This window comes from Pagrus major, chromosome 1 (assembly GCF_040436345.1).
Source record: "Pagrus major chromosome 1, Pma_NU_1.0".
In the NCBI taxonomy this organism is placed as follows: Eukaryota; Metazoa; Chordata; class Actinopteri; order Spariformes; family Sparidae; genus Pagrus; species Pagrus major.
In genome coordinates, this window is record NC_133215.1 from 13,551,309 (window position 1) to 13,568,354 (window position 17,046).

Genomic DNA, 17,046 nt, shown 5'->3' on the forward strand with positions numbered 1-17,046 from the left:
AATTTATGTTGCCTAGTGTAAACAGTCCATTGGCTGATTCTTTGTGATGGGGGTTCCCTGCCCCAGATTGCAGGGGTAAAACAATAAATAGAAGCTATCACTTTAAATTTTCAATCTCTGGTACAGCAGAGATCATAAACTATTAGATAGTAGAGCGTGGGGGATATTATAACACACACCTGGAGTACTTTGTATTTCAGAACAGTTTGCAGTCGCCAACTCGTAGTTATTTATTACAAATAATTCTGTCTACATAGATAGGTCTTTCATAAGGTAAGTTAGCCTTCCTCCAAGCTAAGTTAGCTATCAAACGACTGACAAGCTAACGTAGTACGTACCAGCTAGCTAACCGTTAGCCGCATTGTCTAGTGAAAAACCACGACAACGCGACAGACAGACAGTAACCATTCAAAGTTGCCAGCTTGGTGTGTCGCTACTGTACAAATAGCCCGTTTTAGCTATGCAGGCAAAAAAATGATGCGCATCAACTGAATTTGTCAAATCGGGCTTCCTTTGTTTTCTTTGAGCTAGCATAGCACTGAAGTTGTTTCATTGAATGCTGTTAGACAGTGTAAGTTGGGAGTAATTTGTTTTAAAGTTTGAGAAAGGGTTTATATTGCCTGCAGTGTGTAACGATTGCGGTACAATCAATTGTATAATAGTAGTTGGTGCTGTCAGTTTCGGACCCCCATTGGGGAAACATGGACATACTTTATTGGTGCACTACAATGGCTATCACTAGCTCAACGTTATGTCGGCTTCATGGTTTTCCTCGTTTGGTATCAGCTTGAGAGCTGTCCGCGTGAACTCAAAGCAAAGTAAAATACTGACAGTTGTCCGTATTTCTGTGTTTACCGAAACACCTCTGTTTAATCATGAAATATGCTCCTCCCGCACATTGCTAAAATGACCACCGGCTGAAGGAAAAACGACGACGCCACAAGTTAGCTAGAGCTAGTGTTAGCTAGCTAACTAACCATGTCGCAAGCTTGGCGTTGCTTTCCTGTATGCCGGGCTAGCGTTAGCCATTGAAGATGACAGCGGGGAGGCCGGTAGTTTCCAATTAATATTCCTTCTGTTGTTTTTACAGCATATATAATGTTGACTTAGGTGAAACTGTAGTCGTACAGTGCTCCTGAAATGACTAGAATAGGAAAACATGATGCAAATACTCAATCTGTCAAGATACATGGCTAATGAACCTGCGACAAATGTGAGAACTGGCAAAATGTTGTTAGCATAGAGATGAAAGGCCCAACTCGTACAGTAGGCCACTTATCTAGAAAGGGACGTACAGATGTGTGTAACACATGTATGTGGTTGATACTTTTAAGGGAAGGATTTAATTGTAGTTAAGTTAGTTTTCTCAGCTGCCTAAATTGAACACCTGCACCAGTCGCTTCCCTTTTTATCTTCTGCCGGTTTCCCTCTTTGTCTCATTGGATGAACGTGATGGCGCAGTTGCATGTTAGCTTGTGTGTTAGCCAGCTAGCTAAACAGTCAGCTGTCGTACGCCTGCCATGGGATTGATGTGGGTCAGAGAAAACATTGGCCCCAAGAGACAAAGAAAGTGAAACGTTGTCCTGGCGAAAGGGTCCATCAGACTGATTCAGATTTTGCCCTTCGTGTACTTCCTGCTCAGACACATCTGTGTTGTTTACCTTAGGCACAGTAAAGGTTAATGTGTACTAATGTGGACTTCCTTATAATGTCAAGACTTCAAACAATTCAGTCACCGTCTCCTGCACTCAGTTACTGATTCATTAGGTGTGTCTAACCTAAATAAATGCAGCTGAACACAGAAGTTGTACAACAAATCCAACCTTTATGAAAGTTAAAATGCTCAGATTTTTATTATTTTTTTAAGTTAAACTTACTTAATAAATTGCCAACTGACTAGTGGTGTATTCATGTATGTTAACTCCTTCTTTTAGATAAATGTTTACAATTAAATCTTTGTTTATCTTCTTCTTCCAGCACTTAATATTGTTTACCAAAGAAATGGTGATGGAGAAGCCAAGTCCCCTGCTTGTAGGGCGGGAGTTTGTGAGGCAGTATTACACACTCTTAAACAAGGCACCAGATTTCCTGCACAGGTAATTACCCAAATGTTTTGAATTACACACAAAATGTGTAGGTGTTTGTAACACTCTGATTAATTAACTGTCATATTCTTGTGCCACTCAGGTTTTATGGGAGGAATTCTTCCTATGTTCATGGAGGACTTGACGCAAGTGGAAAGCTGGCGGAAGCAGTGTATGGGCAAGCGGTAAGTGTTATGGATCAATAATGAAGATTCACATTGAAAATACTGTAAAGTAGGTGTCTGGTAATATTTACAGTGCTGATGAAGAAGTAATCATTTTAACTAAATCGAACATGGCACAAAATTTATCATTGACAGCGTTCGAGGAAGGAATAAACATAGGAGGAAACATTGTTGACGTGGTTCTTGCATTGTATAAAACTTGATGCCTCATGCTTCCATGTATCAGTATTTCTGTTGTTTGAGTCTGAGCAAAATGGTGTCAGATATGAAATTATTACCCTGCTTTCAAGGCAAAGCTGAGTAATGAAAGTGAAAGTAAACCACACACTGGCTGACCTCAGATTTAGGCTAACTGCCAACAAATTGAAGCAAATGGGAAAGAGATTTTCTAATTTAAGTTTTGTAACATGTCATCAAAAGTTTGCTGGAAGTAAAAATATGTTTTTTTTTTCAATGGTATGATTGGTTTTGTGCTGGTAGTTGAAGGATCCAGTCAACAGTAGCATGAAAATGTGATCATTATCAATTAAATGGTTATTTTCTTGTGTCTGCGTCCCCTAGGAAATCCACAAGAAGGTTATGTCCCTGCAGTTCAGTGAATGCCACACAAAGATCAGGCATGTGGATGCCCACGCCACACTGAGCGACGGAGTGGTGGTGCAGGTCCTTGGAGAACTTTCCAACAATGGTCAGCCCATGAGGAAGTTCATGCAAACTTTTGTGCTTGCTCCAGAGGTGAGTACCTCCACCTTACAGTACTGTTAACAGACATTATTTTTGAGTAATAACAACAGTAACACATGATTATGCCCTGAGATGTATGTCTGTGTTGTTAACTAAAAAGAAGTTGGGGACATTTTATTGGCTTGCTTGAAAAGAAAAAAGGATAAATTGTGGTAGGCTTTGAATTTTAAAATGGACACTCTTGAGCGCTGAATTTTCTTTGTTTGCATGACAAATCTTCTTAGGGTTCAGTGGCAAACAAGTTCTACGTCCACAATGACATCTTCCGTTACGAGGATGAGGTTTTTGGAGACTCTGAGGCTGAGCTTGATGAGGGTAAGATGTTCACAAATATCCAAAAATATTATTTTAAAATGCAAGTTTTTAGGTTATGTTTTCATGGTAAAAGGTGGGGCTGCTAGGGGAAATAACCTCTCAATTTGTTTATTTTCTTTTTCTCTCTTAGAATCAGAGGAGGAAGTTGAAGAGGAGCCAGAGGAGAGGCAGCCTTCCCCTGAGCCACTTCAGGAAAGCCCCAACAGCACCACCTACTACGAACCTCACCCTGTCACGTATGCTAAAACTTCATCTTAACCTCAGCTTTATATATTAGTGTGTTTTGTCCTTTTAAAAAAAAAAAAAAAAAAAATCATGAATGATTTTGCCTTTTAAACTTCTGTGTAAGTGACGGCCTGCTGATTTATGCTCTGTAGTAATGGAGTAGAGGAGCCCATGGAGGAGCCAGCCCAAGAACCCGAGCCAGAGCCTGAACCAGAGCCCAAAGTAGAGGAGATAAAGCCTGAAGCAGATGAGAAGGTTCTTGAAGAGATGGAGGAGAAGGCACCTTCACCGGTCCCTGTGGAGTCTCCACCTAACACCCAGGAGCCCCCCAAGGTAAGACTGATGTGTCTCTGTTGTGTACTTCTCTTGTATTTGATTATGAGGGGCGTAATCTCCTCGCTCAGAGTCTCTCCTTTGTGCCCTTTGTTTTGATCTATCAAGTATGCTAACATAACACATTAAAAAAAAAAAAAAGCCGTGGGTGCAACTTGAAGATTTGCTCTCACACAGAGTTCATTTTTGTTCAATATTTTACAGACTTTCTCATGGGCCTCGGTGACCAGTAAAAACCTGCCTCCTTCTGGCACAGTCGCCTCCTCTGGGATCTCACCCCATGTTGTTAAAGCTCCAAGCTCACAGGTAACCAACTACCACTGGATATGAAATTTGCATTAAAAAATTAGACTTTTCTGATAATAAGAGTACACTAGAAATGTGTCACTATATAAGAGTCTACCACAATGTTCATAAAGACCTGACAGTGGTTACCAGCAGCAGTAGAAATGGAGGTTTGTGTGAGGGGCACTCTTTGACTGGTTAATTTCGTCCAATGCCTCTTCAATTGTGTTGTGTTTAGTAACAGTAGAGTTTCCAACGAGTCCCAGTAGAAATAAAAAGCCCTTTAATAAAGAAAATTCACTGTCCAGGTCTATCAGGCAGGGGTGGGTTTTCTGAATAGGATTGTTGTGTTGACAGTCTTTTTATTTAATTATGTCTGGAAGAAGGTATTTCCCTTTGCAAGGACTTTGTGAAAGCATGTTGATGCTCACGTACTTTATTCCATCAAATCTAATTATTTCAAGACTTCCTCAGACTTTAAATGGATTATTTGTACAGCAGTTTAGATGGGGTTTAGCTCTACAAAGAATATTAAGAAAGAGCATTAGCTTAATTAAGATAAATGAAAATAACCAGATAGCCATGTCTGTTTTCACTTAAACAAGTGAATTAAATACCAAAAACAAGTACTTTATTTCATTGCATGCATAGATCATATTAAAATGTTGTGTTGCCACTCAGACTAAAACATTCGATTTCTTTCTATAGTCTAACATAAGGTCTCGTTGAAAAGTTGGGGGGACAAAAACAACAAAAAATGGTTAAGTTAAAGCAGCAGAGTGACTTGAGAGACTTGAAATTAAATCATAACCAGGTCAGACGAGGTCACTTTAACTAGTCTCTGGAGCACTGAGTAAAAGCATTAATAAAAAGGAAGTCTGGCTCATTTTTTGTGTCACACTCCTCCACCTCACAGCCCAGAGCTGAAGCCAAGCCGGAGACACAGACAGCACCTCTTCGGCCCAGAGACCAGCGCACACGCGACAGACCGGCATTCGCTCCTCGGGGTCCCAGACCTGGTAATGCCAACACTCATTCCCCAGAATAAAGATTTCTTACCTTCTTTTGTTTTGTTTATTCTGACGCCTTGAATGTCTCTGTCACTATTAGATGGTGTTGCATCTTCGGAGTCACAAACAGGAAAACCACACTTGAGTTTTGTTAACAAAGGTACCCACGATCATTCTTTGATTACTGACCAACAACATTCAGTCATTATCTTCTTACTTGTTGCATAAGTTTGGCGTTCATCATGCCAGAATTTTACTGTGATGCAGATGATTCATGTGAGCTGATCTGGTGTTTTTCTGCCTGTTGTTCTGACGTGCAGGTGGCAGGGGAGATTCTGAGTCTGGTGACATGGACAGCAGGCGAAATCCTCGCTATCCAGACAGCCACCAGCTTTTTGTTGGCAACCTCCCACATGACATCGATGAGAGCGAGCTCAAAGAGTTCTTCATGAGTATGTTTCCTTGAAAAGCAACACTTACTCCACGTCCTGCAAAAATCATGCATGGGGTGAATAGAAATAGTTAGATTAAATAATGTCTTTTTATTCGTACAGCATATGGAAACGTTGTGGAGCTACGGATCAACACCAAGGGCGTTGGTGGGAAGCTGCCCAACTTTGGATTCGTGGTCTTTGACGACTCTGATCCTGTGCAAAAAATCCTGGGGGCCAAGGTAGACGGGGCATGTATTGATATTTTCATTACCCACTTTCATTCTTTTGGTGATGGTTTGGTGACACACATTTCTACAATTAGTCAGACCCTGAATCTGACACATTCGTCATAAACTCCACGCAGTCATATTTATGCCATTATAAATATACCGGTGTGTTTGTTTCCCATTGTCATGTCAGTAACATTTCAAGTTTGCAAATGGATATCTGAGGCTGTGTTCAGACTAACATTGAGTTAAAAAACAAAAAAAAGATACAAGGAGCTGCATTGCCGTGTTGCAACAGGTGCAGATGAAATAAAATATGAATCCAGAAGTGCAGTTTGAGGGCTCAACAAATGGCAAGACGAGACAAACTTTCCCCAAAAACAGTAGATTGGCACAATGAGACTGTAAAATGTAGAAAGTTTTTTAACTTGAATATTTTTCACTCTGGTGTAATCAGCCTTTGCACGACATTTATCTATATCTGGATGGGCAGTCGTACACGTGTCGCTTCAGGTATTCTGAGACAAGAAAATCCAGTTTGAGTAACAGATCCTTGTCCTCCTAGTTTGGAGGCTTATAATACTTTGACAGGATTTTACAACTCTGGAAATGTAACACAACAGCAATCGGTTCATCTTTTGTTCCAATGAGCTCGAGGTAAACGGTAGAAACACTTCACTGATGTTACAGAGTAATCCACCAGGATGGTGTGCTTGCATGCATGGGACTGAACAATGCAACTTGCTGTATGATGTTACAAACTTTTATTGCCTGTGTTGGCACCCCAACTGCAACACCAGACTGGCCTCACTCAAACGAACGAGGGGGCTGCATTTTTTTCATACAGGGCTGGAGTCGGTCTGAACACAACCTCAGAGATAAAAATTGTTTCACTGGCAGGGACACAGAACTTGTCAGGTCAGACCAATGTGACACAGAACAGTGCTTACATAGTCTGGAACAGATCAACAAACTTGTGTGCAAACCAGTGAATGATGTGGGTTGTGAAATGGAACGGGGAAATATTCAGTCCTGGTTTCTTCCGTAGTGACATTGCTTTTCTCCCTGCAGCCCATCATGTTCCGAGGTGAGGTGCGTCTGAATGTGGAGGAGAAGAAGACGAGGGCGGTGCGTGAACGAGAGACCCGCGGTGGAGGAGATGAGCGTCGGGACATGAGGCGCAACGATAGAGGCCCTGGCGGTTCGCGAGGCATCGTGGGAAGCGGAATGATGCGTGAACGCGACGGGAGGGGACCACCACCTCGAGGCGGCATGGCCCCCAAACCTGGCATGGGCTCCGGACGCGGCTCTGGAGGCCAGGGAGAGGGTCGCTTCACGACCCAGCGTCGCTGAGAAGAGCACCACCTGCAGTGTGGAAGTAGTACCGTGTTCTTCATCTTCAACCGTTCTCGTTAACGAAAAGAAATCTTCATGTATAAACGTATATATTTGTTTTTTGTTTTATTTTTTATTTTTTGTTCCCTCTTTGCTTTGGAATGTGACACAGCCTGTCAACCATTTGTTTGTGAAATAGACAAAACAGAATAAGCAAACAAAAAAATTTCGCTTATTAGTTGTGAGCTGAGCATCCTTTTCGGGTATCTCAAGAAGTCACAAACTTTAATTTGTAAATTCGTGAAAAAAGGCAAACCAACCAGGAGTAATCTGCCACATTAGGAGGGACTGATAAGACTTTTAACTACGACAGTACAGCCCATCATTTGGAAAAGAGATTATATGCCTTGACTTAACTGGGGCGCTGCTTCACGAAATCCCTCTATTGCACATTTTATATGGTAGTTTTCTGCCCGTTACTGTCGGAAGAGTGAGATGCAAAATTTGTGCAGTTCCAGGGGAAAAGCTTGCCTTTTACTTTTTTCCTTTTGAGAGACCACTGCTTCAAAATTGCATAATGCACTCATCAATATGCACTAATGGGTACTTTTGTCGTATTACATTGACATCCACGCTCGGAACGCAGCTGGAGAGACGTGTTTTGTCTCAAAGCGATACGACTTAACGGGGCAGGCCTCGCTTACAGCCTGTCTGCTGTGACCAATGTACTTTTCTCACTTTTGACCCAAAACTACGCTTCAATTACTGCTGGATGGACAAGATGACAAGCAAATCTACATTATATTTTTCCTCATTTATAAATCACATTAAGAAAAAGCTCAAATCCTGGACTTTCACCAAATGAGTGGGGGGACAAAGGATAAACAAGAAACAAAGTTGAACAATAGAAGAGTGGTGGTAACGATGGCTGCTCGCTCTGTTTTTCTTTTTCAAAGTTTGATTTTCTTCATGTTTTTCCCTGCCAGCTAGACCGCAAAAACCGGGATGGACGACGCCTCCCTCCCCTCTTCCCTCCCTTCCTGTCTTAAGTGCAGAGTAACAGAATAAATGTACAGCAAAAATCATAGTTTACTGTATGTTTGGTTTTCTGTGTATAATTTAATTTCTCTCTCGACTTGATAAGAGCATGATGGTGCCTTCTATTTCACCTTTTCCAGTCTTACTAAAGCGGTTCGGAGCTCGCCGCCTCCCAATGCAGAGCTGCTCATTTTGAACTATTGTCTTCTGGGAGCAGATACAAAAGAAAGAAATTGCAGTATTCACAGGATTTTAGGTTTTTCAGGTGCATTTCTTTTTTCCATACTGTTTTACTACCTAAGATGATCTGTTGTGAGTTTTGTACATTTGTTTTGTATTGTGTCTGTTCTGGGTTTTGTAGAGACAATAGGTGCCTCAAGTTCTGTTCGATGTTAAATGGTTAAGACGTGCATCTGAAGAACTACTCCCAAAAGAAAAAACAAAAGGTACATTAAAGATGGTGACAGTGGAGTGCTTGGTCCTTGGTTGAACATGTCAGCTCTGCACAACCGTGATTTCAGTTTGGAAAGTCTCACAATGTGATTCAGATACTGTTTATTCTTTCTTTTCAGTCTGACCGTCATTTTTGACTCATGGCAGCACTCGGGTTAATCCCCGGACTCAGAAGTTGTCAGACTGTTCTTTTCTCAGCAACAATTTTGTAATGATCTGTGCGGGTGGGCTGGCCGTAGTTCCAGCCTGCAGACTAGCAAATAATTGTTCTCACTTTTCTAGCTGTTTATGCATTTGTATTTTCATATGCTGATTATTCATTGTGCTTATATTCATTTATTTTTCCATTCAAGGCGAGTCTGAATGCCATACTTGTTGTCTCCTCCTTGTCCTCTGGCATGTTTTCTTTTTACCAATCGGTAGGGAGGGAAGACCTTTTGCTTTCAGCTGGAAAGGAAAACATAAACATGAGATGTTAACCTTTTTTTTTATTATTTTTTTTTTTGTTATCTTGCACTGAAATGGGAAGTGAAATTGATGTAGCATTTTTCTGGACAAATATTCTTATGAGGTCTTCCTTGTCTGGTGGTATTGCACTATTCCCAACATTTCTGGGACAATCTGTCAGTTTGAACACAAGCCTCTTTCCAAATTTCTCATCTGGCGATGATACAAGAAAATATTAGTGCTCATCTTGTAATCCACATGAAATAATATTTGATTTAATGCTCGGACATGGCAAATTTAATTTAGTTTTCCACAGTGATGCTCAGCTACTCCCCCATGTAGGTGAGAAGAAATATTTTCAGACGTGAGAGTAGTTTTCAATAGAGAGACTCTTCATTTGTTACCATCAGCCTTTGACCTAATATTACAGAAAAAATACTGCTCTTTTGGTCTTGGAGTGTTTTTAACAGACAGCTCTTATGGGTGCCTCTACCCCGAATGTTTATTTGTCAGGTAATTGCTTAACATGGGCACTTGACTGCAATCACACTTTTTACAGCAATGGTCAATTGAAGAGAGTGGTGAAGAAGAGCCATCATGCTTTCAGACCAATCTGTGCTTTTACATTGTAGTGGTGGTGAAAATGTTTGAGCATATAAATTTAGGGTTGGATAGTTCTTCTTTTTTCACTGAGGGTTTCAACGACCAACCCTTTTTTCCAAACTTTAAAGGATCCACATTAAAAAAACAAACAAACATGTAAGTTTATTTTTCTGTGGTTGAAAATGAGTGGATCCTCATTGTGAATCATTCCAGTCCTTTTTGAATGGAAATAGAAGTACCTTCTTGGCTTTAGCAGGTGTGGTAAACAGTTGGCTGCCATCTTAATTTTACTGTGTTTACCCTTTACTTGTTGCTAGTACAAAAGTGTTGCAGGTGGAGAATTTTTTTTTTTGTTTGTTTTTTTTAGTTTGTTTTTTTTCTTTTCTTTTTTCCTTTCTATTTTGAATGTGTTGGACTTAACATACAATAAACTACTGATATCAGCACCACTCATACCGTTTGTCATATTTGCAGGTTACTCAGTAAAAAAATAATGTAACTATTAAAATAAGCTAACACAAGATTAAACTAGAGAGATACTCGGAGAGCGCAGACCTTTGGGAAGGCCCATAGTCCACTCTTCTATGATATCCAAATCTACAAACGCCATTTTATATGTCTCGATATATTTATAATTGTACCAGGTCTCCCATTAAAACACTGTCCCCGAGTTGAAATTTGAGCAACTACACGTGTCGGCTGCTCCTGCTGGTTACTGGTACCCCTGAATGTGGATTATGACACGGTGTCATCATATCTGCTATGTTTTGTCACTGTTGAACTTTACTGTCATCTATTGGATTATAAATTTCATGGCATTTATTCCGCCGTGGACAAATAAACGACCATGTAATGTTGAAGTGAAGGATGAAGTAAAGGATAATGTGTGTACCTGCCCCGTGTTCCTACCTGTTGCCATATTTAGTGAGTTCTTCCCAGGTGTTAACCCATCTTGACTTCACCCATTGGTTTGTAGACTACCGTTTTGAAGCCTCGAGTTTGGCATTATGGCTGTCGCCAACTTTGTGTTTTGGAGCCAGAAGTGAACACATTTGGTAGAGAGGTTGGAATTGCTAAAGGATTTCCTGATTTGATCTAACTGAGAACTCGCGGTGCCAGTGACTTGTCGATCATAGCCACGCTCATGCACATTTATTTGACTCTAAATGGGACCATAATTTACAAAGTGAACATCGTGTTGTATTGAAGATGGCTTGAAACTAGCGATTAAGCCCATAACTGCCTAGCGGTTTATTTCAGCCATCATTTTTTAAAAATCTGTAGCCTCATGTTGCTTTTTCCTACATCGGCAAACTAATTTGCCTAATCTCTGTGGATCTTTGGTTTCTTGGAAAGAAGTTCCCTGGACTTTGGGTAGAAAAGTCTCTATCGGCTCTTGTTAAGATTAAGAAAATCCCAGCTTGGGTTTCGAGGGAAAAAAGCCTGTAACTCCACACCCTAAATCTGTAGATTTAGGGTGTGGAGTTTTATTTATGTAGGTGTTTACCTGGTAGGAAGATAAAATATGGATTTGTGTAACCCAAAGAGTTGGATCCAGTGATTTCGTAGCATAGCGGGGACTAAACGTCAGGATGTCTTTCTGCTTTATATTTAATTACATTTTGACCCTTCTTTCTGAATGTTGTGTCTCCGGACAGATACTTGATTTTTGGGGCCTACTTGATACCGATTAGGGAGAAAAAGAATTCTGTATGTACTGTACAGAAACACTCATTTTTTTTTGCAGTAATCTCCCAAATATGGTTATCCAACACTCATGACAAAGATATATACAGTATGTCCAGAGTTGGGGGCAGAATATGAATAGAAATGATGATAGAAGTGCACTGAAACAAAAAAAAAACTTCACTGGGAATTTAACAAACATTGTAAACGCCATGGAGCAATGTGTTTATGTGATACACGCTGCACGTTTCAGCCAATAGTTTCACATTATTCCACTGATCTACAGGCGGTGCTAACACGTCAAGAAACACACTCAAACTAAACCAACAGAGGCGATGAAGAAGAAGAATCAGAATCAAAATCAGAATTCCTTTATTTGTCCCGCAAATGGGGAAATTTCTTAGTCACAGCAGCCAAAGGACAGTATCACACTTAAACAATAATAAAAAGTAAAAAATAAACAATATAATAAGAGATAAGAGATAAGAAATAGAATTAACTCGTATATACTTAGTATTTAGACTGTAAACTAATGAATATGGAGGAGAAAAGTCGGCTTAACAAATGTTCTGTGAGGAAGGAAATACACTCAACATGTCCGTCTGACACAATGTGTTTTGGTAACAGTAAATGAAATGAAGAAAGCTCGAAAGATCACCTTTAAGACTGAAAGACAAGATATAAGCAGTCACATGAATCAGTCCCCGTCACTATCACTATCCTCCTCAGATGACATTTTACTCGATGTCGAATCGAACCTTTCAGCTGAGAGGAAACCTCTTTCATTTCCTGTTGGTTTGATGTTGCCTTGAGGAAATGTGCCTACAGGGAGGTGCTTACTTCTCAGAAGATCCAAAAACCACTGAGGAGGTCGGAGGGAGCCAGACGCTCCAAAAGGTGGTTGTGGAAAAGGTTGACCCCCTCCTTGTCCAAACACATGAGACCCCCCACTGGCTGGATTATGTGGGAGAATATAGTAAGGACCAATACGTTGGCAGAATACTTTAGGTGGAAGAGGAGGCGGTTTCTGATGTATGACAGTAGGTGCGGGAGGAGGAATAGTCTGATGATGTGGTTTACTGGTGGAGATTACAGGTGGAGCAGTGGTGGTGATTCCCATCGAAGGATCATTAGTGACAGGAAAAATCTGACATGGAAGGTTTTCATTTCTTGTCTGAGCAGCAACACTTTCTTTGACAAAGGTCCCTACAACATAAGCAATACACATATGATACTGCATTAAAGTTCAACCACAAGAGAATCTCATGTAGTGCCAAGAAATTCATTTCTGTCACACATTACCTTGTTTTTCATTTCCTGAAGCTTTATGTTGATAGTTGGCACGGTCATTCCTAACAGGCAGAGCTCCTTGAAGAAAAGACAAAGTATTGTTTTTCATTATTTCATAGGTTTGTTAAATGCAACCCCGTCGCTATGATTTTAGAAACTTTGAGGTCATGAGTCTGATGACCTCATCCCTTAGAAAGAGTTGACGAGAAATAAAAAATAAAGTCATCATCATCATCATTTTTTTCTTTTCAGAGGCTCAAAATTCAGTTGTTTTCTCTGCAGATTTTGTTTTTTCAGTATTAAGCTCTACTTGCTGTATTAAAGCTGCAAACAATACAATTCTAGTAAATAAATAACTTTTTTTCTTAAAAGTCAGCATTAAATATATGAATTTATCACAATCAGTCTAAATTATCCAATTATCAGCCTAGTGAAGAAAAGTCAAATAAAGCCCCAAATCACAAATTTGCCTCAAATGGCTTCAAAAAATGTACAACATACAAGACCTAGCTTTAGATGCTCAGACTACAGTCCTCGCATCATGACAGCCAGTGAAAATGTATCTTTCCTCTATGCAGTAGGGGATCCTTAATAAACAATAAACAATAAGCTTTTCTAAATCATTTCTTAAAGAATGAAGGCTGAAACTCGTCTTACTTGTGTTTTGTAAACACAGAAGAAAAATCAGAGCTGCTGTCATTGTTTGTTCCATCGCTGACAGAAAATGTTTCCTGAAGACCCTCAGTGACACTTAAAACAAGGAGTGGATCTTTTTTTAAATACCTTATTTGTTTGTGTTATTATGACTCAGGTGTTTGTATCATAACCTGACTTGAATTTAATTTATAACAGTATTGCTTCACTCCCAACATCACTTTATCAACAGAATTACTTTAATTACTGAGCCTACGTGAATCAGCTTGTTTTATTTTTCTTCAGGTGTGGAGATACATGGCTCGGTGCTTTGGCCCTGTGAGTCACAAAAATAAGAGATACAGACAACATGCTTAGAGTAAACTGTGTAACTATGGTGAACCCAAACATTAGAGAAGTCAAAAGGCAGATGGGGTTGGGAGGACACCAAAGTCATGCCCTCTGTAAGTTAGTAATAACAATAACAAGGAAAACACAGTACTCCCACTCCGATCGACCAATGCTGACCAAAACATAAGAAATCAATACAGATAAAATAAAACCATAGATAAACAACATTAAATTATATCAGTCTCCTAATACTCAAATAATTCCCTTTCTTGTTCTGCAAGTTGTTTTTGTTGTGCTTTTGGAGGTACTCGTACCTTTTTTGTGTTTTCATGTTTGTTTTGTTTCTTTATACTTTCATATACTACATTTTGACAGAAATATTGTAATTTTTACAGTTTTCAGATTAAGATTTAATATACAACACATATGATATGTTTATAAAATTGGATGCATTTGTACAGATTAAACTGACCAACAGTGAAGACCCAGAATATGACAAGTTAACTGCTATTTATATCAGAAATACTCATATATCAGTGACAGTCTGCTGTTTATTGGCTACTTTTCTTTTTGACACTTTTAATACATTTTGCTGCACCTGAAGTAGAATTTACCAGTAATGGAGTATTTTTGCTAATCATTTTTATTTCTAATTTACTACTGCGTTTGAATTACTACCAGTGTTGTAAAAAGTACCCAAAAGACATACTTAAGTAAAAGTATAGATATCGAATGGACATACTACTTTGGTAAAAGTGAAAGATGTCCATATGAATAGTACTTGAAGAAAGTTTAAAATATCTGATATTAAATGTTCTGAAGTAACCTATCAAAAGAACAAGTAAAAGTCAATTATACGTATATTTACGTTAATGTATATATGGGTATCAAAACTGATACTGAGCTGATTTCTGTAAAAGTACATTAATTAAAGAATTGCTATTATGTAACGTCAGTGAAAATGTAGGATCATAGTTTTACATACATAATTGATAAAAAAAACAACATATATTCCCATGGTAAATTATAATTATGAGATAAAAAATCCAAAATTATTAGATGAAAAGTGAAAATGACATTTTGCCCCTTTATTAAAAATAAAATACTAGAATGTCTTCAACCAAAATTCTTACATATTGCACCTTTAAGTACAGTACTTGAGTAAATGTACTTAGTTAGATTCACTGTTCGTATCAGTGACGTCACACAGAGTAATGAATGAGGTCTGCTGGCCCTTTAAATAACCTAATGACGTGTCTGCTGCTCAGCCACGTAGCGCCACGTCTGCGCGCATGCGCGGTGCTATCACATTTGTGTTCCGGGGTCGGTCAGTCAGTGTACACAGTGTAAAAAAAAACATCATTGTGTATCCTTTTTTCTTTTTCAACTCACATAGTTATTGCACGGACCACTAAGAGGGGAGTCTGAGGGGTTTTTCAGAGGGAGACACTCTTTGAATACGGCACCGAGAGGACGTCTGTAAAGATGAACTTCTTCAGAGGAGTGATGGGTGGGCAGGCAGCCGGGCCGCAGCCGTCCGGAGCGGAGACGGTAGGAAACCAGCCCCGGCTAGCTGCGGCTAGCTTACATTTCCTCCACGGTGTGCCCGACAAACTGAGACCACACACACGTCACCAATAAAACGTGTCTTTTTTTCTACATTGAGGATTATATTTCTCTATAAAAAACACCTAGGGACATACTAAGACACTGGGGCCTCCCTAAATTAGATCAACGAGCTAGTCAGGAGGCTAATTAGCTAACGTAGCATACCTGTCAGTCAGCAGCAGGGCTGTTGTGACATATCTCGTGTTTTCCATACGTGTAGCTAAAATGAACGATGAGTGAATGAAAGAAAACGGATAGTAACAAACATTAAGAATATCAGCTGTCAGTCTCTCAATCAACACCTTCCTACAATATCTGTATTAAAATCACCTCCAACAATACAGAAGCTGGAAATATTCAAACCCAGAAACGTATAAAAATCAGTCAAAGCTATAGCACATCATAAAAATAGGTCCTCTTTGCTAGGTCTGCAATTGAGTATTACTTTCATTATCGAGTAACGTGCTGTTTTTTTCCCCCAATGACTGAATAAGTCCAGTAAATGTCAAAAATCACCATTTCCCAGAGTACAAGGTGACAAGTTGTTTATGTTGCCCAACACCCAAGGTTATTTAATTTCCAGTGGCAAATAAATATTTAAAAGGAGTAAATCCTCACAGGTCTAATCCTAGTATGAAACTAGTGTTATCTACAATTAAAATAAGATATGAGATGCATGTATTTATGTGCAATACGTATGTATTGTGTGCAGAGTTATTTTATTTGGAAGTTGGTCCTGCTGTTTTTTGCAGGAGCGTGATAGCCACATAATCAGATCTTTGTCTCTAGGCATTCCTGTTTTGGCTCTTGAGAGAGTCAGCTTGTCCTCCCTGCAGAAAACATAATAGTTTGTTTTAAAATCCTTCATACGACTTATATTTAAAGATGTAACTAAACATTAATCCAGTTTTTTGAGTTAGTAAATTATATTTATTTGCTGTATAATCAATTAATTCTTGTGCTATTCTACAGTTTGATGTTGATTGCAACAGTACTAGTTTCTTAACTTTTTCCTGAAAAAATTAGGCCTGTGATTCTGTCCTGTAGTTCAGTGTTTCGCAGTGTTTGTGGTACCTTAAATCCAAACAATTTCATATGGTACCAGTTGTGACTATGTAACCAAGTGAACCAAAGAATGTGTGTTTGTTTCTTTATTTTATTTAAATAATATTTAGATTAGAAAGAGTAGAGAAAAGACTTAACAGGAAAGTTGTCTTCCTTTTCTGTCAATTATCTCATGACTCCTCAGACCAAGACTTGAAGAAATTGTGATGATACTGTTTACCCCAAGGCTCTGAAGTATATGCGACAACATTAGGTCCACTGATCTGCAAAATGCCCCCCACTATGAAATCATATAGATAAAGACATCTTCTCTTCCTCTGTTAACAGATCCAGAAGTTGTGTGACCGCGTTGCCTCCTCAACGCTCCTAGAAGATCGCAGAGATGCTGTCCGTGCTCTTAAGTCGCTCTCTAAGGTAAAGTATTAAAACAAAGCTATTGGAAACAGGTGCAGTAAAGAATGCACCCAGCTGCTTAGTTTATTTGGTAAATCTAGCCATCACTTATGCACTCTGATAAAACAGTCCTGCAGAAAATCCTTCCTTCATAAAGGTTTTAATGTTCAGTTTTTGTTGAAAATGTTTTTGAAGAGGTGATTTAACTGTTTAACTCGTTTTGGAGTTTGTGGTTCTACTCTTTTGTTTTAAGTTTTACTGAGAGTGTTTCTAAATCCCTTCTCAGTACAAAATGCAATAAA

At 39.2% G+C, this 17,046-nt stretch overlaps 2 protein-coding genes across 9 annotated transcripts in view; both read left to right on the forward strand.

Annotated features, from left to right (window-relative positions):
• The first annotated feature begins 73 nt into the window (after positions 1-73).
• Positions 74-10,171, forward strand: g3bp2a (G3BP stress granule assembly factor 2a). 3 transcript variants are annotated; one of them, XM_073465489.1, is made up of 13 exons: positions 74-273; positions 1,978-2,096; positions 2,188-2,269; positions 2,831-3,004; positions 3,238-3,328; positions 3,459-3,564; positions 3,706-3,886; positions 4,091-4,192; positions 5,088-5,190; positions 5,282-5,341; positions 5,502-5,633; positions 5,736-5,854; positions 6,914-10,171. In XM_073465489.1, exons 2-13 carry the CDS (start codon positions 2,002-2,004, stop codon positions 7,193-7,195), a joined length of 1,527 nt encoding a protein of 508 aa, XP_073321590.1. In that variant the 5' UTR covers positions 74-273; positions 1,978-2,001; the 3' UTR covers positions 7,196-10,171. The 3 variants fall into 3 exon arrangements, with proteins under 3 accessions (XP_073321590.1, XP_073321575.1, XP_073321583.1); XM_073465474.1 differs by having other exon boundaries at positions 184-273; positions 4,091-4,185; positions 5,081-5,190; positions 5,736-5,863; XM_073465482.1 differs by having other exon boundaries at positions 184-273; positions 4,091-4,185; positions 5,081-5,190.
• A 4,820-nt stretch (positions 10,172-14,991) lies between these two features.
• Positions 14,992-17,046, forward strand: part of uso1 (USO1 vesicle transport factor) — a 412,569-nt gene continuing 410,514 nt past the window's right edge. For 5 of the 6 annotated variants that reach the window (XR_012178785.1, XM_073465577.1, XM_073465590.1 and 2 more), the window contains exons 1-2: positions 15,003-15,229; positions 16,679-16,765. Coding sequence is in view for 5 of the 6 variants with exons in the window: in XM_073465577.1 (XP_073321678.1) it covers positions 15,164-15,229; positions 16,679-16,765 (153 nt within the window). In the remaining variant the exon portion in view is untranslated. Of the gene's footprint in view, positions 15,230-16,678; positions 16,766-17,046 lie in introns of all 6 variants that reach the window. The other variant, XM_073465618.1, reaches the window with a different exon arrangement.